This window comes from Bufo gargarizans, chromosome 6, assembly GCF_014858855.1.
Source record: "Bufo gargarizans isolate SCDJY-AF-19 chromosome 6, ASM1485885v1, whole genome shotgun sequence".
Lineage (NCBI taxonomy): Eukaryota > Metazoa > Chordata > Amphibia > Anura > Bufonidae > Bufo > Bufo gargarizans.
This window is the reverse complement of record NC_058085.1, coordinates 257711863-257730793: the sequence shown is the minus strand read 5'-3', so window position 1 is coordinate 257730793 and position 18931 is coordinate 257711863. Positions and strand designations below refer to the sequence as shown.

The 18931-nt window shown below is 46.6% G+C and overlaps 1 protein-coding gene across 2 annotated transcripts in view; it reads left to right on the top strand.

Moving 5' to 3' along the window:
* Positions 1-11386: 11386 nt before the first annotated feature.
* PREX1 (phosphatidylinositol-3,4,5-trisphosphate dependent Rac exchange factor 1) overlaps positions 11387-18931 on the top strand; it is a 149501-nt gene continuing 141956 nt past the window's right edge. Inside the window, exon 1 of one of the 2 annotated variants that reach the window (XM_044295907.1) lies at positions 11387-12060. In XM_044295907.1, coding sequence (XP_044151842.1) covers positions 11917-12060 — 144 coding nt within the window. In that variant the 5' untranslated portion in view covers positions 11387-11916. The remainder of the gene's footprint in view (positions 12061-18931) is intronic. The other variant, XM_044295906.1, reaches the window with a different exon arrangement.

Here is an 18931-nt window from a genome sequence, read left to right as displayed (position 1 = left end):
TTCTTTTCCGGCATTGAGTTCCGTCCTAGGGGCTCAATACCGGAAAAGAACTGATCAGTTTTATCCCCATGCATTCTGAATGGAGAGTAATCCGTTCAGGATGCATCAGGATGTCTTCAGTTCAGTCTTTTTGCCTTTTCAGTACGGAAATAATACCGCAGCATGCTGTAAATTCTCAGTTTTTTTTTGGGGGGGGGGGGGTCAGGTTCTGTTTTGTAAACTTATTAAAATGTTAATAAAAAGACTTAATTTAAAAAAAAGTTATAAAAGGAATGGGTGGACTACAGTACCCAGAAAGATTATCAAAATTAGGGTTAGTTTATAGAAAACACGACTGAGGGGAGATATATTAACTATGTGGTGGAGTGTGCCTTTGGCATTTTAGTTGCCAAATGGCGTATTCTCACCAAAGCGATAAATCTGAAGATTGAAACCATAGACAATGTAGTTAAAGCTTGTGTAGTTCTACATAACTATCTTTTATCGGAGAAACCACTGTGCCTGGACCCGCAAGAGGTTGATTGCACACTCACCAGGATGCAACATCTGGGGCACCGTTTAACCCTTGCCACGGCCTGAATGAAGGACAGTTTTGCAGATTTTTTTGTTTCTGAAGCGGGCAGAGTGAGTTGGTAGGATAATGTTGTTTAATAATTAAACAGTTTGATCTTCTATTAAATAAATAAAAATATTTTATACACCTTGTGTCTTCTTCTTTTTTAATCAGCCCCAAGAATGATTCTGCTACACTGGTGATATATTTTTTTTTTTTCACACAAGCTAATGCCACCCTCGATGTCTGGATTTTGTGCATGGTTCATGTTGCAGCATCACTCTTGTGAACATGCACACGGTCCAGATCCTCCTGGGTGGCATTAGCTTTTGTGAAATAAATTTGAAGGGTAATAGCCACACATATGGTTATTAAGGGGGGTGTCTCCTCAGAGACATTAGGTGCACTTTTCTCGCACCTATATAGGTGACATGGGCAGTAAGTGTACTGGAGGAGTCCGGTCCGTCCACCACCATGCATTTTCTCCATGAAAGTGAATTGGAGTGCACCTCACATGACCGTCCAGTGCTCCCATTCCCTTTTATGGGCACGATAGAAAAAGCCTATCCAGCGCACGGCTGTTTTTGGAGGACCCATAGAAAAACAAGGGAGGGGATGATGTGCCTGCGCAGTGCGCTCACCACCACTTTCATGTTCTCGATATAGGTGCATGTACACGCGCTGGTACGCAACTATAAGTCAATGTTGGCATATCCTAGCGATATGCTCCTATCGTCTTTGGTGAGACAACCCTTTTTAAGCTTTTGGTCCTTCCTCAATATTGCTAGGCACAATTGTGTTTTTGTCACTAGCACTCATGGGCCGACTTCAGCGATGTCCTACCCTTAAAAAAGCTAGGGTAGCACTAAAGCCTGTCCATTAGAGCCGGTGACGTCACAAAACACACCGTTTGGCGGAATTCTCCACCTAGAAGTGTGTTATTGTAAGCCCTTGCCCTGACCGATCCTGCGCAGGGCAAGGGAGGAGATTGGAGCTTGAAATGCTCAGTTGCTGACATCAGGGCGACTGCCCGGGTGCAATTCTGTGTATGTCTGGCTTCAGCTCTGAAACCCGGACAACACCTTTAACGGCAGCATGTCCCTTGTGCTAATCGCGCTAGTTATGTGAGAGCGTCATCTGGAAAGCATTAACTAAAGACAGAAATTTAAATTTAGCGCTCTGTAGTTAATGAATTCATGATGATGCTGATTCACAAGGACCGTGACTTGGACAAGGGCTCATGTGAAAGGGCACAAGATTGACCAATGAACAAGCATTTGCTTGTTCATGTGCCAATCGGAGGGAATACGATCAATAAGGAGTTAAAAGATAGCCCATTATTGATCGTGCACATGACATGTTCAGGGTTCAGCCACCTTTGACACTACTGCCGTTTTGAAACTAAAACACCCAAGGGCAGTTATAAAAAAACGCAGAGTAGTGAGCCGATGGGAGTTTTGCTTTCACAGTAGCTGGAGTGCCCAAGGTTTCTGATCCCCTGTACTGGACAAAAAGCACAGTCAAGTAAACAAATTACTGTTTATTACTATAAAAAAAATATCACAATATGTATATATAAATTACAAAAACCAAACAAAAAAACCCCTATAATTGCTGAAACTTTGAAGGGGAGGTGGACCGTCGCGGTGTGGCCTTTCTTAGGCTGGCAATGCTAGCCCCCCTGTCCTCCATGTAGGCTGAATAAAAATGCTGGGCCTCAGGAAAGGATGCAGGGCAGATTTGTGGGGTGTGGAGAGAGGAAACATCTGAACTAGAGTGTTCCCGAGCATGTGTGGAGGAGGGAGTTTGGAAAGAAGTGGGAGGAAAATAGTGTGGAGGAGGAGAAGAAAGAGAGGCAGAAGGGAACACATGCTCGGGGTGGTGGGAATGGGATGGTGTTCTGGAATGGGAAGGTTCACATAGTCTCTGTGATGGCTCCTACCAGATCTCTGGCTGCTCAACAGGGCTCTCAAATGTGGACTGAAACTTAAGAACCTCTGTTGAGCAGAAGGACCCGGTAGGGGACCGGGAATGTCCTGAGCAGGTGCATGACGTACAGGAGGACTGGGGGTGGCGGTCCGCCTCAAGAGGTGGTTCAGGCGCCCGAGTGCTGCTGGCAGTTCTACAGGAAAAAAATAATAAATAATTGACCTTCAAATACTGCATCTAGGTTCTATGCTATGGCTGCCTCCGACCGTAGGGGGCTGCCTGAAACAGAGGGGCCAAAGGCTTCTCTGTCTCAGACAGCCCTTGCACTCAGAGGAAGAGAACTGTTGTCTTTTCGACCGTAGGGGGCTGCCCGAAACAGAGGGGCCAAACGCTCCTCTGTCTCAGACAGCCCCTTGCACTCAGAGGGAACGCTTTTTCCAGGACTTAAAAAAAAAAAAAAAGATAGATAGGAGATAGATGGAAAGGAAAAATTTGTATATATATATATATATATATATATAAATATACACACACATAGTTGCAAGAAAAAATGTGAACCCTTTAGAATGATATGGATTTCTGCACAAATTGGTCATAAAATGTGATCTGATCTTCATCTAAGTCACAACAATAGACAATCACAGTCTGCTTAAACTAATAACACACAAAGAATTAAATGTTACCATGTTTTTATTGAACACCATGTAAACATTCACAGTGCAGGTGGAAAAAGTATGTGAACCCCTAGACTAATGACATCTCCAAGAGCTAACTGGAGTGAGGTGTCAGCCAACTGGAGTCCAATCAATGAGATGAGATTGGAGGTGTTGGTTACAGCTGGGTTTGCTTTTCACAAGAAGCATTGCCTGATGTGAATGATGCCTCGCACAAAAGAGCTCTCAGAAGACCTACGAATAAGAATTCTTAACTTGCATAAAGCTGGAAAGGGTTATAAAAGTATCTCCAAAAGCTTTGCTGTTCATCAGTCCACGGTAAGACAAATTGTCTATAAATAGAGAAAGTTCAGCACTGCTGCTACTCTCCCAAGAAGGGGCTTTCCTGTAAAGTTGACTACAAGAGCACAGCGCAGACTGCTCAATGAGGTGAAGAAGAATCCTAGAGTGTCAGCTAAAGACTTACAAAAGTCTCTGGCATATGCTAACATCCCTGTTAGCGAATCTACGATAACACTAAACAAGAATGGATTTCATGGGTGGATACCACAGAAGAAGCCACTGCTGTCCCAAAAAAACATTGCTGCACGTTTACAGTTTGCACAAGAGCACCTGGATGTTCCACAGCAGTACTGGCAAAATATTCTGTGGACAGATGAAACCAAAGTTGAGTTGTTTGGAAGAAACACACAGAACTATGTGTGGAGAAAAAGAGGCACAGCACACCAACATCAAAACCTTATCCCAACTGCGAAGTATGGTGGTGGGGGCATCATGGTTTGGGGCTGCTTTGCTGTGTCAGGGCCTGGATGGATTGCTATCATCGAAGGAAAAATTAATTCCAAAGTTTATCAAGACATTAGGAGAACTGTCCACTAGCTGAAGCTCAACAGAAGATGGGTGTTGCAACAGGACTAAAGCATAGAACAGGACGACCCAAAGCATAGAAGTAAATCAACAACAGAATGGCTTAAACAGAAGAAAATAAGCCTTCTGGAGTGGCCCAGTCAGAGTCCTGACCTCAACCTGAATAAGATGCTGTGACATGACCTGAAGAAAGCGATTCACACCAGACATCCCAAAAATATTGCTGAACTGAAACAGTTCAGTAAAGAGGAATGGTCAAGAATTACTCCTGACCGTTGTGCCCGTCTGATCTGCAACTACAGGAAACGTTTGGTTGAAGTTATTGCTGCCAAAGGAGGGTCAACCAGTTATTAAATCCAAGGGTTCACATACTTTTTCCATCTGCACTGTGAATGTTTACATGGTGTGTTCAATAAAAACATGGTAACATTTAATTCTGTGTGTGTTATTAGTTTAAGCAGACTGTGATTGTCTATTGTTGTGACTTAGATGAAGATCAGATCACATTTTATGACCAATTTGTGCAGAAATCCATATCATTCCAAAGGGTTCACATACTTTTTATTGCAACTGTATATATAAAGATGATCAACAGATAGAGATAAAAAAAATAGATAGACAGACATTATAACTTCCTATACTTAACAGTTTCTTTCCAAAGTTGAGGGGACAATTCTTGAGCATGCTCAGTGAACAAAACGTTTTGAGACTGATCCGCATCATACGGAGCCATTACATAGGGATCCCTCCCCATTGACTTCTATTGTGTGTCAGGACTGATCCGTTTGGCTCTGCAGGCAGCGTTTTGGTGTCCACCTCCAGAGCGGAATGGTGACTGATCGGAGGCAAACTGATGCATTCTGAGCGGATCCTTTTCCATTCAGAATGCATTAGGGCAAAACTGTTCAGTTTTGGACCGCTTGTGAGAGCCCTGAATGGATCTCACAAACGGAAAGCCAAACGCCAGTGTGAAAGTAGCCTTACAAACAAACCACCAAGTAGTATGATACAAAATGTCTTCGGGCAAAGTGGAGAATTATTAGCCACAATTTGATGATCACACCATACACTTAAAATGCATTTACACTACCCGATTTTTGGGCAGATTATTGTTCCTAAGAATGCTTATTGACGATAATCTGTCTGTGTAAAGGTGCCGCAGATCACCCAATGAGTGAAATGCTCGTTCATGGGGTGAAACAATCATTCATGCGGATACCAGCAGATCGTGGTATCTAAACAGCACTCCGCTGCCCAGAAATAATACATCTATATGAGGACGAGCGATGGCAATAGTGATCCCTCATTCTTAGGCCGGATGACAGCAGGAGCGCACGGCGTCATAGCAACCAATGTCAGCAGGAATCCCGGCCGGGTTACCACGGACCGCTCTCGGCCGTGAAACACAGCCGTGTGCATTCGGCCTTATACTGTGAAGGTGATCATTGCATATAAATGCATCTCTTCACCTCCAATAATGAGCAGGCAATTATCAGGAAGGAACGCTTGCTTTCTGACAATTGTGTGCTTGATCGCTGCATGTAAATGCAGCATTAGACGCCTTCAGAAAACAAGCTGAAAAAAATAAATCCACATCTAAGAAAAACTGGTTGGCTGATTTCTCCCTAACGTGCATGGTCAGCTATAGATAAGGCAGAAAGGAATAGCTAAGACCCCTTGCAGACGAGTGAGTATTTCGCGCGGGTGCAAAGTGTGATACGAATGCATTGCGCTCGCACGGAATCCGGACCCACTCATTTCAATGGGCCTGTGTACATGAGCGTTCGTTTTCACACATCACTTGTGCGTTGCGTGAAAATCGCAGCATGTTCTATATTCTACAATTTCCACGCAACGCTGGCCCCATAGAAGTGCGTTTTTCATGGATGGTTGCTAAGAGATGCTGTTTGTAAACATTCAGTTTTTTATCACGTGCGTGCAAAACGCATTTAGGGTCCATTCACACCTCTGCAGAATGGGTCCGGATCCGTTCCGCAACTAATCCGGACCCATTCATGCTCTATGGGGCCGGAAGATATGAGGACAGCACACAGTGTGCTGTCCGCATCCGCATTTCCGGAGCGCGGCCCTGATCTTCCGGTCCACGGCTCCCGACAAAAATAGAAGACGTTGCGGATCTATGGGGGTGCTGGCCGGGTGTATTGCAGATCTGCAATACACTACGGACGTGTGAATGGACCCTAAATCACATTGCACCCGCGCGATAATAACTAAACGGAATCACAGGCAAAACTGAATGGACTTGTTTGTGAAATCGCGCATTTTTCACTGAACGCATCCTCAACGCATCAGGAGCTAATCCGCTCACGCTCGTCTGCAAGGGGCCTAACAGTTTGACAAGAGGACAACTCCAGGGCTCCTGCTGAGGTTTTGGATTGACGATTACCAGTGTGATTATACAGACTATATGGGAGATTGTTCTAACTGGTGTAAAGTAGAACTGGCTTAGTTGCCCATGGCAACCAATCAGATTCCACCTTCCATTTTTCACAGCTCTTTGGAAAATGAAAGATGAAATCCGATTGGTTGCTATGGGCAACTAAGCCAGTTCTACTTTACATTAGTTTGATAAATCCCTCACCCATCCCCCCCATATATATGCCTTGTCAGTGCATGGGACCTGAACTGCCAGTACGTTGGCATGGCCACCTCTCCCACCAGCTCAGGTACTAGAGAATTAGACCTCTTTCACACGAGCGAAACATATTGTGTCAGGATCGTTCAGGGGAAAACGGATGGTGTTGCACACAAGTTAAATAATTTTATTTTCTGCGATTGCGTTCAGTGTGTTTCTTTTTTCCATAGCAGACTGCATGCGCTTTTCAGGCTTGAGAAGAAAAACCTGAAGGGCTGTTTCACACGAGCGGATGCCGTGCGTGACATCCGCTGCGTGAATAATAGCCAAGACCCGATGCGAGCTGCAGAAGCACGGAGCAGTAACATGACTGATAATGCTCCGTGCCTCTCTGTGATCTCTTTACTACGAAATCACGGTGACAACTTTATCTCACTGTGATGTCGTAGTAAAGAGATCACAGAGAGGCACGGAGCATTATCAGTCATGTTACTGCTCCGTGCTTCTGCAGTTCGCATTGGGTCTTGGCTGCCATTCACGCAGCCAGGGCCGTCTTTACCAAGGGGCAGCTGCCCTGGGCCCAGTTGCTCCTGGGGGGCCCAAGGCAGCTGCCTCTTGAGCCCTGCTAGCTACTGCCCCGGGTGTCAGGCTGTCGGCTACACAGGCATCATGATCGTACTGTGTTAATGATCTTAATTCTAGGACCTTAATGAGTTTTGATCTAGGACCTTAATGACATCATTACCATGTGACCAGTAACCTAGCAATTACTGGTCACATGGCTATGAGGTCATCACAGGTCCTGTGGAGTGTTGCAGAAGTTAACTGTGGAGCTTTTTTGTGTAAAGATTACATCAGAAAAAGGTGACAGGGGCTGTATACTGTGTGGTGGGCTGTATAGTGTGAGGGAGGCTGTATAGTGGGGGGGGGGGGGGGGAGTGCTATACTGCTGTACTGTATAGTGTGGGGGGCTGTATACTGTGGGTGCGGTATAGTGTGGAGTGCTATACTGCTGTACTGTATAGTGTGGGGGGCTGTATTGTGTATAGTTTGGGGTGTTGTATACCGTGAGGTGCTGTATACTGTGGGCTGCTATACTGCTCTACTATATACTGTGGGGTACTGTATAGTGTGGGGTGCTAAACTGCATACTGTGTGGTGCTGTATACTATAGGGTGCTATACTGCATACTGTGGGGTGCTGGGGTGCACTGTAACACTAGGGTGAGCCGAGCCCTGGTCTCCTTCCTGCAGAGCGGTGCCCACTTACAGCCTGAGTCCAGCTGCCCAGAGCACTGATCCTGAGCCGCTGGACTCTTCAGAACTGGAAGTATTTACAGTCATTCACTGGACTCTACCAGATATGTGGATTTTTTGTGTGTGTGTTGTGGTGGAGGCCGTGATTGCATGCTAGGGTGTGGGAAGGCGGGATCCAGGGGGGTAAATTTTTGCCCAGGGTCCAATCAATATTAAAGACGGCCCTGCACGCAGCGGATGTCACGCACGGCATCCGCTCGTGTGAAACAGCCCGAAGAATAACAATCTACATCTCCTAGCAACGATCAGTGAAAAACGCATTGCATCCCCATTGATTTCTATGGGGCCAGAGCTGTGTGAAAAACACACAATATAGAACATGCTAATATGTGGAAAAACGTGTCCGGATTCAGTCCAGATGTTACACGTTCACTACACGCATCGCATCCAGACGGAAAACTCGCTCATGTGAAAGAGGCCTTAGAGATGGAGCCTACAGGAGGGTAGCTGCTACAAATTCCATACAAGTACTATAATGGCAGATGGAATGTGACAGCCTAGAGCTCTTTATATCAGCCTTGTGTTTTCTGGATTTTTGTTTCATCAGAGGAACAGAAAAATGACTCTGTCTTAACCCCCAATTATTTGGGTTCTTTTGAGCATGAGCTGTGCTCCGTTTCTGTCCGTACCATTGGGTTTCCATCATTTGTCATGGGAGAAAAAGTGCAATTTGCTGCTTTTTTTCCCCAATGAAAAATAATGGAAACATGACATGAAGGAGCTTGCTGTCAGTGACTGAAGCCAATGGTAGATGCCAGAAATGGAAGGTCTTCCGTATGTATGCATCATGCAGTTTAACGTATTCGTTCTTTCTGCTCCTCTGATGGAAGATTAATACAGAAAACGCAACCCTGATCAAACCGTAACTCTTCAGAGCTGTCTGAAAGTGTAGGTGCGCTTTAACTGACCTCTCAGGAGACTATCCATATGCAGATAATGACTGAAAATCTGTGCTTCTAACCGACCATCGAGGGGCAGATCTTTATCTGTGTATGACCGACCAACTCCAGTGACTGCCCAGATACCAATATTGTCTGGTAATCTGTGTATGACCGACCAACTCCAGTGACTGCCCAGATACCAATATTGTCTGGTAATCTGTGTATGACCGACCAACTCCAGTGACTGCCCGGATACCAATATTGTCTGGTAATCTGTGTATGACCGACCAACTCCAGTGACTGCCCGGATACCAATATTGTCTGGTAATCTGTGTATGACTGACCAACTCCAGTGACTGCCCGGATACCAATATTGTCTGGTAATCTGTGTATGACCGACCAACTCCAGTGACTGCCCAGATACCAATATTGTCTGGTAATCTGTGTATGACCGACCAACTCCAGTGACTGCTGGATACCAATATTGACCAGTAATCTGTGTATGACTGACCAACTCCAGTGACTGCCCGGATACCAATATTGTCCAGTAATCTGTGTATGACCGACCAACTCCAGTGACTGCTGGATACCAATATTGACCAGTAATCTGTGTATGACTGACCAACTCCAGTGACTGCCCGGATACCAATATTGACCAGTAATCTGTGTATGACCGACCAACTCAAGTGACTGCCCGGATACCAATATTGACCAGTAATCTGTGTATGACCGACCAACTCCAGCGACTGTCCCAATGGCAATACAGTGGACTCTCAAAATACAATGGCCTCAGGATACAATATTTTCAACATCCAATGGTCTTTTCTGACCCATCGTAAGATGAAACCAGACTCAACATACAATGTCTCAGACTCAGATCCAACCAATAAAGGCCACTTCTCTGGTAAAATGGCTGGATTAGGTGCTAATTAGGAGCTATCCCTGACTGTTATATGTAAGAACTTGTGTTATCAGTCTTAGGCTGCTTTCACACTAGCGTTCGGTATTCCGTTCGTGAGCTCCGTTTGAAGGAGCTCACGAGCGGACCCGAACGCAGCCGTCCACCCCTGATGCAGTCTGAATGGAGGCGGATCCGCTCAGACTGCATCAGTCTGGTGGCGTTCAGCCTCCGCTCCGCTCGCCTCCGCACGGACAGGCGGACAGCTGAACGCTGCTTGCAGCGTTCGGGTGTCCGCCTGGCCGTGCGGAGGCGTGCGGATCCGTCCAGACTTACAATGTAAGTCAATGGGGACGGATCCGTTTGAAGATGCCACAATGTGGCTCAATCTTCAAGCGGATCCGTCCCCCATTGACTTTACATTGAAAGTCTGGACGGATCCGTCCCAGGCTATTTCCACACTTAGCTTTTTTTTGCTAAAATAATGCAGACGGATCCGTACTGAACGGAGCCTCCGTCTGCATTATTATGGGCGGATCCGTTCTGAACGGATCCGCCCGAACGCTAGTGTGAAAGTAGCCTTAGTTATCTGCTTATTTTTCTTAAATCTTCATTTGCTCTCATCTTGCATGACATTTTGGGGCTTTGGAACCAATTACTCAGGTAACAGTGGTCTCACCATACAATGGTCGTCCTGGAACCAATTCAGATTGTAACTTGAGGGACCACTGTATTAACTGGAAATCTGTATGTGTAGCCAGCTGTCACTGGCCGTCCAGATGTGGATATTGACTGGAAATCTACAAGGAACATCGGCTCATACACAGAATCACACCTATTCCACCTAGAGCTCTGTGACATTGACCCCATGGTGTGACATTTTGGACAATTAGATGGTCTGCAGAAGAGGATTTCATCCAACCTTTCAGTAAATAGAAGTCTAGCAGATATCTTGCTCTTTGGTTGGTGACCTTCTCCAAGCTCCCTGAATATAGCAGAACGCTGTAATATTCATTTTATGGCCTCTTTACACCGGCTGACGCACAGGCAATGAGATTGAACTGTCCTTGCATGAGCCTTCAGTAGAGATGATCTTTGCCTTTACATGCCGCAGTCACTACCACCCTATGGGGAAGAGCCACTGGCACTGCCATTGCTCTTCACCGCTCCGATTCGCTGTTTGCTTGTCTGATGGTGGTCGGTGGCATACTGGGATTGCCCTGATCCTCCCTGTCCAGATGTGGGGGTGAGGGGCGACCATTTCTGCGGCTTGATAAGTTTATAGAACATGTCCTTGTTTCCACTTGCAGTGTAGGTGAGCCAGCAGCAGGGGGCAGAACATTCCCTACATCGTCCATAATCCAAAAATCGGCTACAAGACATTACCAAACCTTTTGGGGTCCATAATCCCGGATCATAAACAAGGGGTTAATGGTGAGAAAGTGAAGGCCCCTAGACAAAGCATAGAAAAGTGAGCTCCTGCCCAAAAGTCGTTCGATGGTATTGTATGTGGAAGTGTTTGCTGCTCACAGGTGTACCCCAATAATCCAATAACCAGCGCAGGCCTGGTTGACAAAGGGGAGCATGGGTGCTGATACATTGGGGTGCAGGGGGCGTGGTCTGGATCTCCCGGGTGTGGTGCGGGGCGACCAAACAGATCACAGAGCGGCGGCTGCGAATTGTGCAGCAGCAGCTCCGTCAGGAGGGGCGCAGCCCCCAGTCCCGTCTACACTGTGCCAGACCCACAGCTCCCCATTACTGCCCCCTGTGCCATAGGAAACGCGGAGACACAGTGTAGCGGAGCCGCTGCGACAATAGGCTGAGACTTGGAGCGCACCTCCACCCTCCCCCATCCTGTGCCCGAGCACAAGACGCTCCCAGCAGCACAGAGGAGGCTTCGAGAGCCTGGCAGCAGCACCGGAGAAGCTGGCAGCAGCACCTGGCAGAGGAGAGCCTGGCAGCCGCGACAGGGAGGGGAGCCCGGCTGCAGGGGGCATTACTGGGGGGCACTTCGTCAGCAGTGCACGACTCCGACATCGCTATAAACTTTCCCCCCAAAGCCTCCAGCTGGACGCGCAGAGCCCGCACTGAGCAGCGGACGATGCTTGCCCCGGTCCCTCCTGTGGAGAGCGCCCTGAGCCGTGCAACCGTGCAGGGGCAGCACTGAGCGCTGTGCATCCCGAGCCCGGGTCATTATCGGACATGGAAGCCGAGGAGCAGGAGACCAACGCGGGCAGCAGCAGCAACAGGGACTCCGAGCGGCAGCTCCGGCTCCGGCTGTGCGTCCTCAATGAGATCCTGAGCACGGAGCGGGACTACGTGGGGACCCTGCGCTTTCTGCAGTCGGTGAGTGGCGGCACATGGCCTGGGTGTATTTTTCTTTTCTTGAAGCATGCTATGTAGCCCGAAGCCCGGCTGCGTGCCCTGCTCCCCAGCCCGAAGCCCGGCTGCGTGCCCTGCTCCCCAGCCCGAAGCCCGGCTGCGTGCCCTGCTCCCCAGCCCGAAGCCCGGCTGCGTGCCCTGCTCCCCAGCCCAACCTGAACCTTTTATGTGTTTGCTTCCACCAACAACCTGAACTCCTTGTGTGCTCCACCTTTTAGTCCTGTGTGTGTACGTCCATCCCCAGCCTGAACCCTTTGTGGGTGCTCCACCCACCAACTTGAAATCTGTCTGGGAAATCAACCTGAACCTCATGTATGTCCAACCTGAACTTTGTGTGTTTGCATTCTCCATCTTACAACCTGAACTGTGTGCCCCACCCGGCAACCTGAACACTGTGTGGGTGGGTGTGCTCCACCCTACCACCTGAACCCCATATGTGTGCTCCACCCTACAACCTGTATCCTGTGTGTTCTCTACTCAGCAACTTTAACTTTATGTATGTTTCCTTTATGCAACTTAGTCTTGAACCCTAGGTACATCACTGTGCTTTATCCTGCAACCTGATACCAATTGTGTGTGTATGCTTCAACCCGAACCCAGTTCCAACATGAACCCTGCTTGCGTGTGCCCGCTCCACCTTCCAACATGAACCCCCACCCTTCCACTTGACCCCTGAGTCTTTGCTCTACCCTCCAACTTGAACCCTGTGTATGTGTTATCCACTGTACCACCAGAACCCAGTGTGTGTGTTATCAGCACTGCAACCTGAAGCCTCTGTGTGTGCGCGCGCCACAATCCAACCTGAAACTTGTTTTGTGCACGCCACCCTACAATTTAAATTGGTCTTCGGGGTAGGTCATCAGTACCTTATCAGTGGGGGTTCAACACCCAGGACCCCCACTGATCATCTATTTTGAGAAGGCATCGGCGCTCCTGTGAGTGCTGCGGCCTATTTCGTGCTTACCAAGGACAGCGCCGTACATTGTATAGCGAATGTGAGTGGTATTGCGCTCAGCCCCATTTACTTCTAGGATAGGTATCAAAATCTCAAGAAAACACCTTTAAAGAGAACCATGAATTGCAGTGCAGTCTGCAGGCAGCTTGTTATAAAGCAGGAGGAACAGTGCGGATCGGTATATAGTTTGGTGGGACAGATTCAGCAAAACTTGTATTTTATACACTTAAATATCTGCTGTTTCTGAATTCAGTTGCCCAAGTGGGTGGTCTTATCATTAATTCACCGCTATCTTTTTATGTACACTTACACAGGGAAGGCTGTCAAACTCAGATAATCCGGGCAACTGAGCTTAGACAGAGCAGAGATTTTAATGTAGAAACTGCAAGTTATACAGAATCTTTTCCCACAAAACTATACATCGATCTGCTCGGCTCCATCTGCTCTATAACATGCTGCCTACATTTCATGGTGAGAGGTTTTCTTTGTAACCTGTCCTGTCCACCCTACAACCTCAACTCTGTTTAGGTTATCCACTCTGGAACCTGAACTCTGTGTGTTTTCCTTTTTACAACCTGAATCCTTTTTACAACCTGAACCCTGTGTGTTATCCACCCTACAACCTGCACTCAGTGTGGGTTATCCACCGTACAACATGAACTGTGTGTGTGTGTTATAAACCCAACATCTTGAATTCTGTGTGTGTAATCCATCCTACAACCTGAACTCTGTGTGGGTTTTCCACCTTACAACCTGAGCTGTATGTATTATCAACCCTACAACCTGAACCCTGTGTGTTATCGACCCTACAACTTGAACCCTGTCTTTGTTATCCACCATACAACCTGAACCCTGTGTAAGTTATCTACCCTATAACTTGAACTGTGTATGTTACCCACCCTGCAACCTAAACCATGTGGTCCAGATTTACTCTTCTCTTTGCACCAAAAATCTGTTTAAATATTGGTGCATCTAGGGTTTCTACACTTTTTCCTCTCATGCTCAGTAGGGGCGGGGCTTACCAGAAAAGGGAAGAGGTTCCTGTCGAAGGGGGCAAAGCCTAATATGCAACACAATTCTGGCATAAAGATCCGTAAGCCAACCAATAGTTGGTATAGAGAAAAGTGTCTATCCTTGCAACAGGTTTATCCTCTAGCCTGAGCCCCTGTGATCAATCTGCTGCAGGTCTAGACAGCCTATCCAAATGTATGCCATCTATAGGATTTGTAAATTTGGGCATGTGTGTGCGTGTATTAGGCCTCTTTCGAGCGTGATGGATTGGCTCCGGATGCGTTCAGTGAAACTCACACCATTATGCAAGCAAGTTCAGTCAGTTTTGTCTGCGATTGTGTTCAGTTTTTTCCGCATGGGTGCAATGCGTTTTTCACGTAAGTGTTAAAAGGGGTTTACAAACAACATCTCTTAGCAACCATCAGTGAAAAACGCATTACATTCGTACTTGCTTGCGGATGCAATGTGTTTTTTTTTTTACTGAAGCCCCATTCACTTCTGTGGGGCCAGGGCTGCGTGAAAAATGCTGAATTTTGCATAACACACAACTGATGCATTAAAAAAAAACGCTGATGTTCACAGACCCATTGAAATGAATGGGTCAGGATTCAGTACGGGTGCTATGCGTTCATGTCACGCATCGCACCAGCGCGGGAAAACTCTCTGGTGTGAAAGGGGCGTTAGACTGCCTTCACATTCTGCGGATTTTGTTGCAGAATTTTCCATGCCTGAAAATCAAGCCCCATCCAAATGATTTCTGCATGCCCCGTGGATACTAAAAGCCCCTTCCAGGTGAATGGAACAGATTTTCAGTGGTGGAAATTTCTGCCACTAAATCCGCAGAGTGTGAAGTCACCCTTTTATACAACCTGAACCCCCGTGTGTGTGTTTCTCCCTGCAACTAGAACCTTGTGTGTGCGCTCCATCTTGATACCTGTATGCTGTGCATGCTTTTAAGAGGCCGCAGGATTTTGGAGCATACAGGTGCATCTTCCTCTTTCTCTAGTCCGTTCGATGGGATCTGTGTGGCGGAATAGGGGGATGTTGTGATTCAAGATATTTCGGTGCATCTCTGAGTGTTAGGGCTCATGCACACAAACATATTTTCTTTCTGTGTCCGTTCTGTTGGTTTTTTTTGTTTCGAATACAGTCCACATTCATTTCAATGGGTCTGCAAAAAATTTTTTACTCCTTGTGCATTCCATTTCTGTATGTCCATTACACCCCCCCCCCCCCCCCAAAAAAAAAACAAAAAACATTTCCTATTATTGTCCGCATCACGGACAAGGATGGGACTGTTCTATTAGGGGCCAGCTGTTCCGTTCTGCAAAATATGGAATACACACGGATGTTATCCGTATTTTTTTGCGGACCCGTTTTTTTGCAGACCGTAAAATACATACGGTCGTGTGCATGAGCCCTTAAGGAGTTGAGTAGTTCCTCACTTCGTGTGCCTGAGCCCTTAGGGGAGTAGTTCCTCACTCCAGGCGCACAGACTGCCGTAAATACTCCTAATTTATGACTAGGCGCATGTCATAAATTATGCGCATCCTCCTCCAGCACTGACGGGGGAACAAAGACTGCCATAAAATGCTGGTCTCTGTAAATGACCCCAGTGTGTTAAGAGCTTTTCTTGGGGGTTCATAACTGGATTAAAGAGACAGAAAAACTGCTCTTGAGAAGTATGCAGGATTATGCGGAGTTTCCTCCATTTGTGAACCATGAGGTCACCAGGGATTCAGAGTAATCTGTCACTTCATGCAGCTACAGCTGGGGTGTCGTTTTATTAACCCCAGCAGTGCTGCAATATTGAGGGTCTGCAATTAAGGAGAATTTGAGTTCTTGTTGGATGCTCCATTGCAGGAGGTCTCTTATAACAGTTCATGAGGAAGCTCTGAACAGATGCAGGATATTATATACTATAGCAATCACTTTATTAACTGGTGCTAACATGAAGCACAGTATGAGTTGCAAGTATTAATATGGCACAGTATGTCAGGGTGGAACTGCCAGGGTAGTAGGCATGATATAGCTGATATAGGACCCAACAACTAATAGGATCCATTTTCACTCTGCTGTAAAATGCAGTTAGGAGGTGTAGAAAATTGAATCCGGCCCTGTTTTAAATTTTACTTTGGTAAGGCTACTTTCACAGTTGCGGCAGAGTGATCCGGCAAGCAGTTCCGTTGAACTGCCTGACAGATCCTGCAAAACATATGCCAACTGATGGCATTTGTAAGACAAGAAAAATGCATTGCAATACCGGATCCGTCTTTCCGTGTCATCCGGAAAAAACGGATCCGGCATTTTTTTTTATCAGTATTTTGAATGCCGGATCCGGCACTAATACATTCTTATGGAAAAATATGCTGGATCTGGCATTCAGGCAATGCTGCGGTTTTATCTCTGTCCTGATCAGTCAAAAAGGAAAAACTGAAGACATCCTGATGCATCCTGAACAGATTGCTCTCCATTGAGAATGCACAGGGATAAAACTGATCAGTTCTTTTCCGGTATAGAGCCCCTAGGAACTCTATGCCGGAAAAGAAAAACGCTAATGTGAAAGTACCCTTAGGCTACTTTCACACTAGTGGCTCGGACCGCCGGCAGGCTGTTCCGTCGGGTGAACAGCCAGTCGGATCCGTCCTGCCGCTAGTGAACGTGTGCCCCGGACTGCCGCTCCATCCCCATTGTCGATATGTCCGACATTTATTCCGGCAGCCCCTCGCTGTGCGCTGCCGTGCCTCCGCCGGAACTCCGCTCCTATTATAGTCAATGGGGACGGAGCGGCAGTCCGGGGGCACACGTTCACTAGCGGCAGGACGGATCCGACAGGCTGTTCATCCGACGGAATAGCCTGCCGGAGGTCCGTGCCGCTAGTGTGAAAGTAGCCTTACTCCTGCTGTATTACTTCTCTGTGATGTTGCTTTTTGCCTTATTATTGTGCTCGGATATCATGTGTGAATTATACCTATCTGTGTCATCATTGCTTGTTTTTTTTCCCCTTTGGCATGATGTCACATTTTGACCACATTTTGATGTGTTATTATTGTGTTATGATTTCATGGCTTTACATTATCCCTGTACCTCTTCTTGTATAATCCAGGTGCTGTAACATCACAGTAGATTTATTCCTGAACTGTGACATCACTATAAGCATTGTCTTTGTATCCTGAGTTCTGATACAACTGTGTGCATTGCAGAGACCAAAAATTGCACATTTTCTTTGAACCTACTGCTGAAGCTGGACCTGGTGGTTTGCGTTTGCACCCCATGGTTACTTGTTACCCCCTTAGGTGCTTTGGTCACCTTGTCAGTGCGCCAGGGTGCTATGGTCACCTTGTCACTACATAAGGCAGCTCACTGTCACTGTCAGGGTTTACTGATGGGATATTTCTCCACAACTTCCATACGCACTTAGATCATCTGGATTATAGGGTTAAAACGCCTGACAATATGTGCGTCCACCTCAGTACATGGAGCTTAGGACCCAGCTGGTTCCCAGAATCCCATTAGAGCTTCCTGAGATGGATTCTTCTCATCTGATGGGTCAGCTCCTGGTATTGAATTCTTGTAGATTATATTAATATGTAAAAGGCATAAAGTATATTCCTTCCCCAAGACCAGATGGGTCTCCTTCCAGGCTTGGAGATTGTGCTCACTTGGTAATCTACTGCCCTCCACAGTATAGGTCATCTTGGTCTCTCATACTTGGTAACATTTTATACATGAGTGGAGCTGAACCGTTCGGTTGTGTCCCGTAGATTGTTGATTTCTCTTAAATAGCCTTTGAGTGAAATATGCTCTACTGTGGTGAAATAACCTTTCTTGCCCAAGAGAGATCTTCTCAGAACTTCCTGTATGTGACATGAGGACACTGAGAATAGACTTCCTTCTAAAGATGCATTGTATTAGATGAGAGGAACTGTAAAAACCTCACACACTATGACAGACAAAATCTCTTCTTCACATATATCGTGAATCTGACGGACTGGTTCAGCCACAAGGAACAGTGATCCACTCAGAATCCTGAAGACCCAGTCATACAGTATTGATACGGTCTCCCCAACGAAAAGGGGACTGCTGCTGTATAGCCCAGTGCTCCATAGACAGGTCCTACTTCTCTTCATAGACTGTGGGTGCTGGTGGGTTTGCCACCTTTCCCAGTAATAAAATACTAGCCATGTTTACATGGGGAAACAAGGGGGTTGTGGTTTGGGTGTGTGGCTTAAACATGGGTGTTATTTGACACCAATGGCTTGATCATACTCTGAGTTTTATGGCATTTTTTTTTTCCTTTAAAAAAACAAAACCAAAAAAACAACAAATGCGGCTAAAAATGATCTCCAACAGTCAGAAGTTTATTAGATATTCCTCTCCAGTGATAATCTCTCTTGCTATTACTGCAGTAAGGGGTATCGCAAGAAAAGCATTCTGGGATGGAAGAAATGCAAATGAGCTCTTAACAAGCTCTGCCTCTAATGCCACCAGATGTAAGGCAGCTATCCTATGTCAATATTCAGCCCTTTAAATAAGCCTTAAGACATGACTTGGATATTAAATAAGCCAGCACCTCATCTGCAGACAGCTGTTTCGGGGTGATTGCCCCTCATCAGTGCAGAGCAGAGAGTACTGGCTTAACTGGGTAGGAGGCCTGTGTCCGAGCAAGGGGGGAACTAACGTTCCTTAGGGTGAGAGCACTTTAATCAGTGTGAGGAGACTTATAGGCCATACACGCTCCTCTGGGAGCGAAGAAAAGCATTCTGCATGTATGATGCCATGGGTATGGACAGAATAGGGACCGTGTAAATGGAAATGTTATTGAGGTTTGTATGTGTGATGTAAATGTTTGGTGCGACTAATTTGACA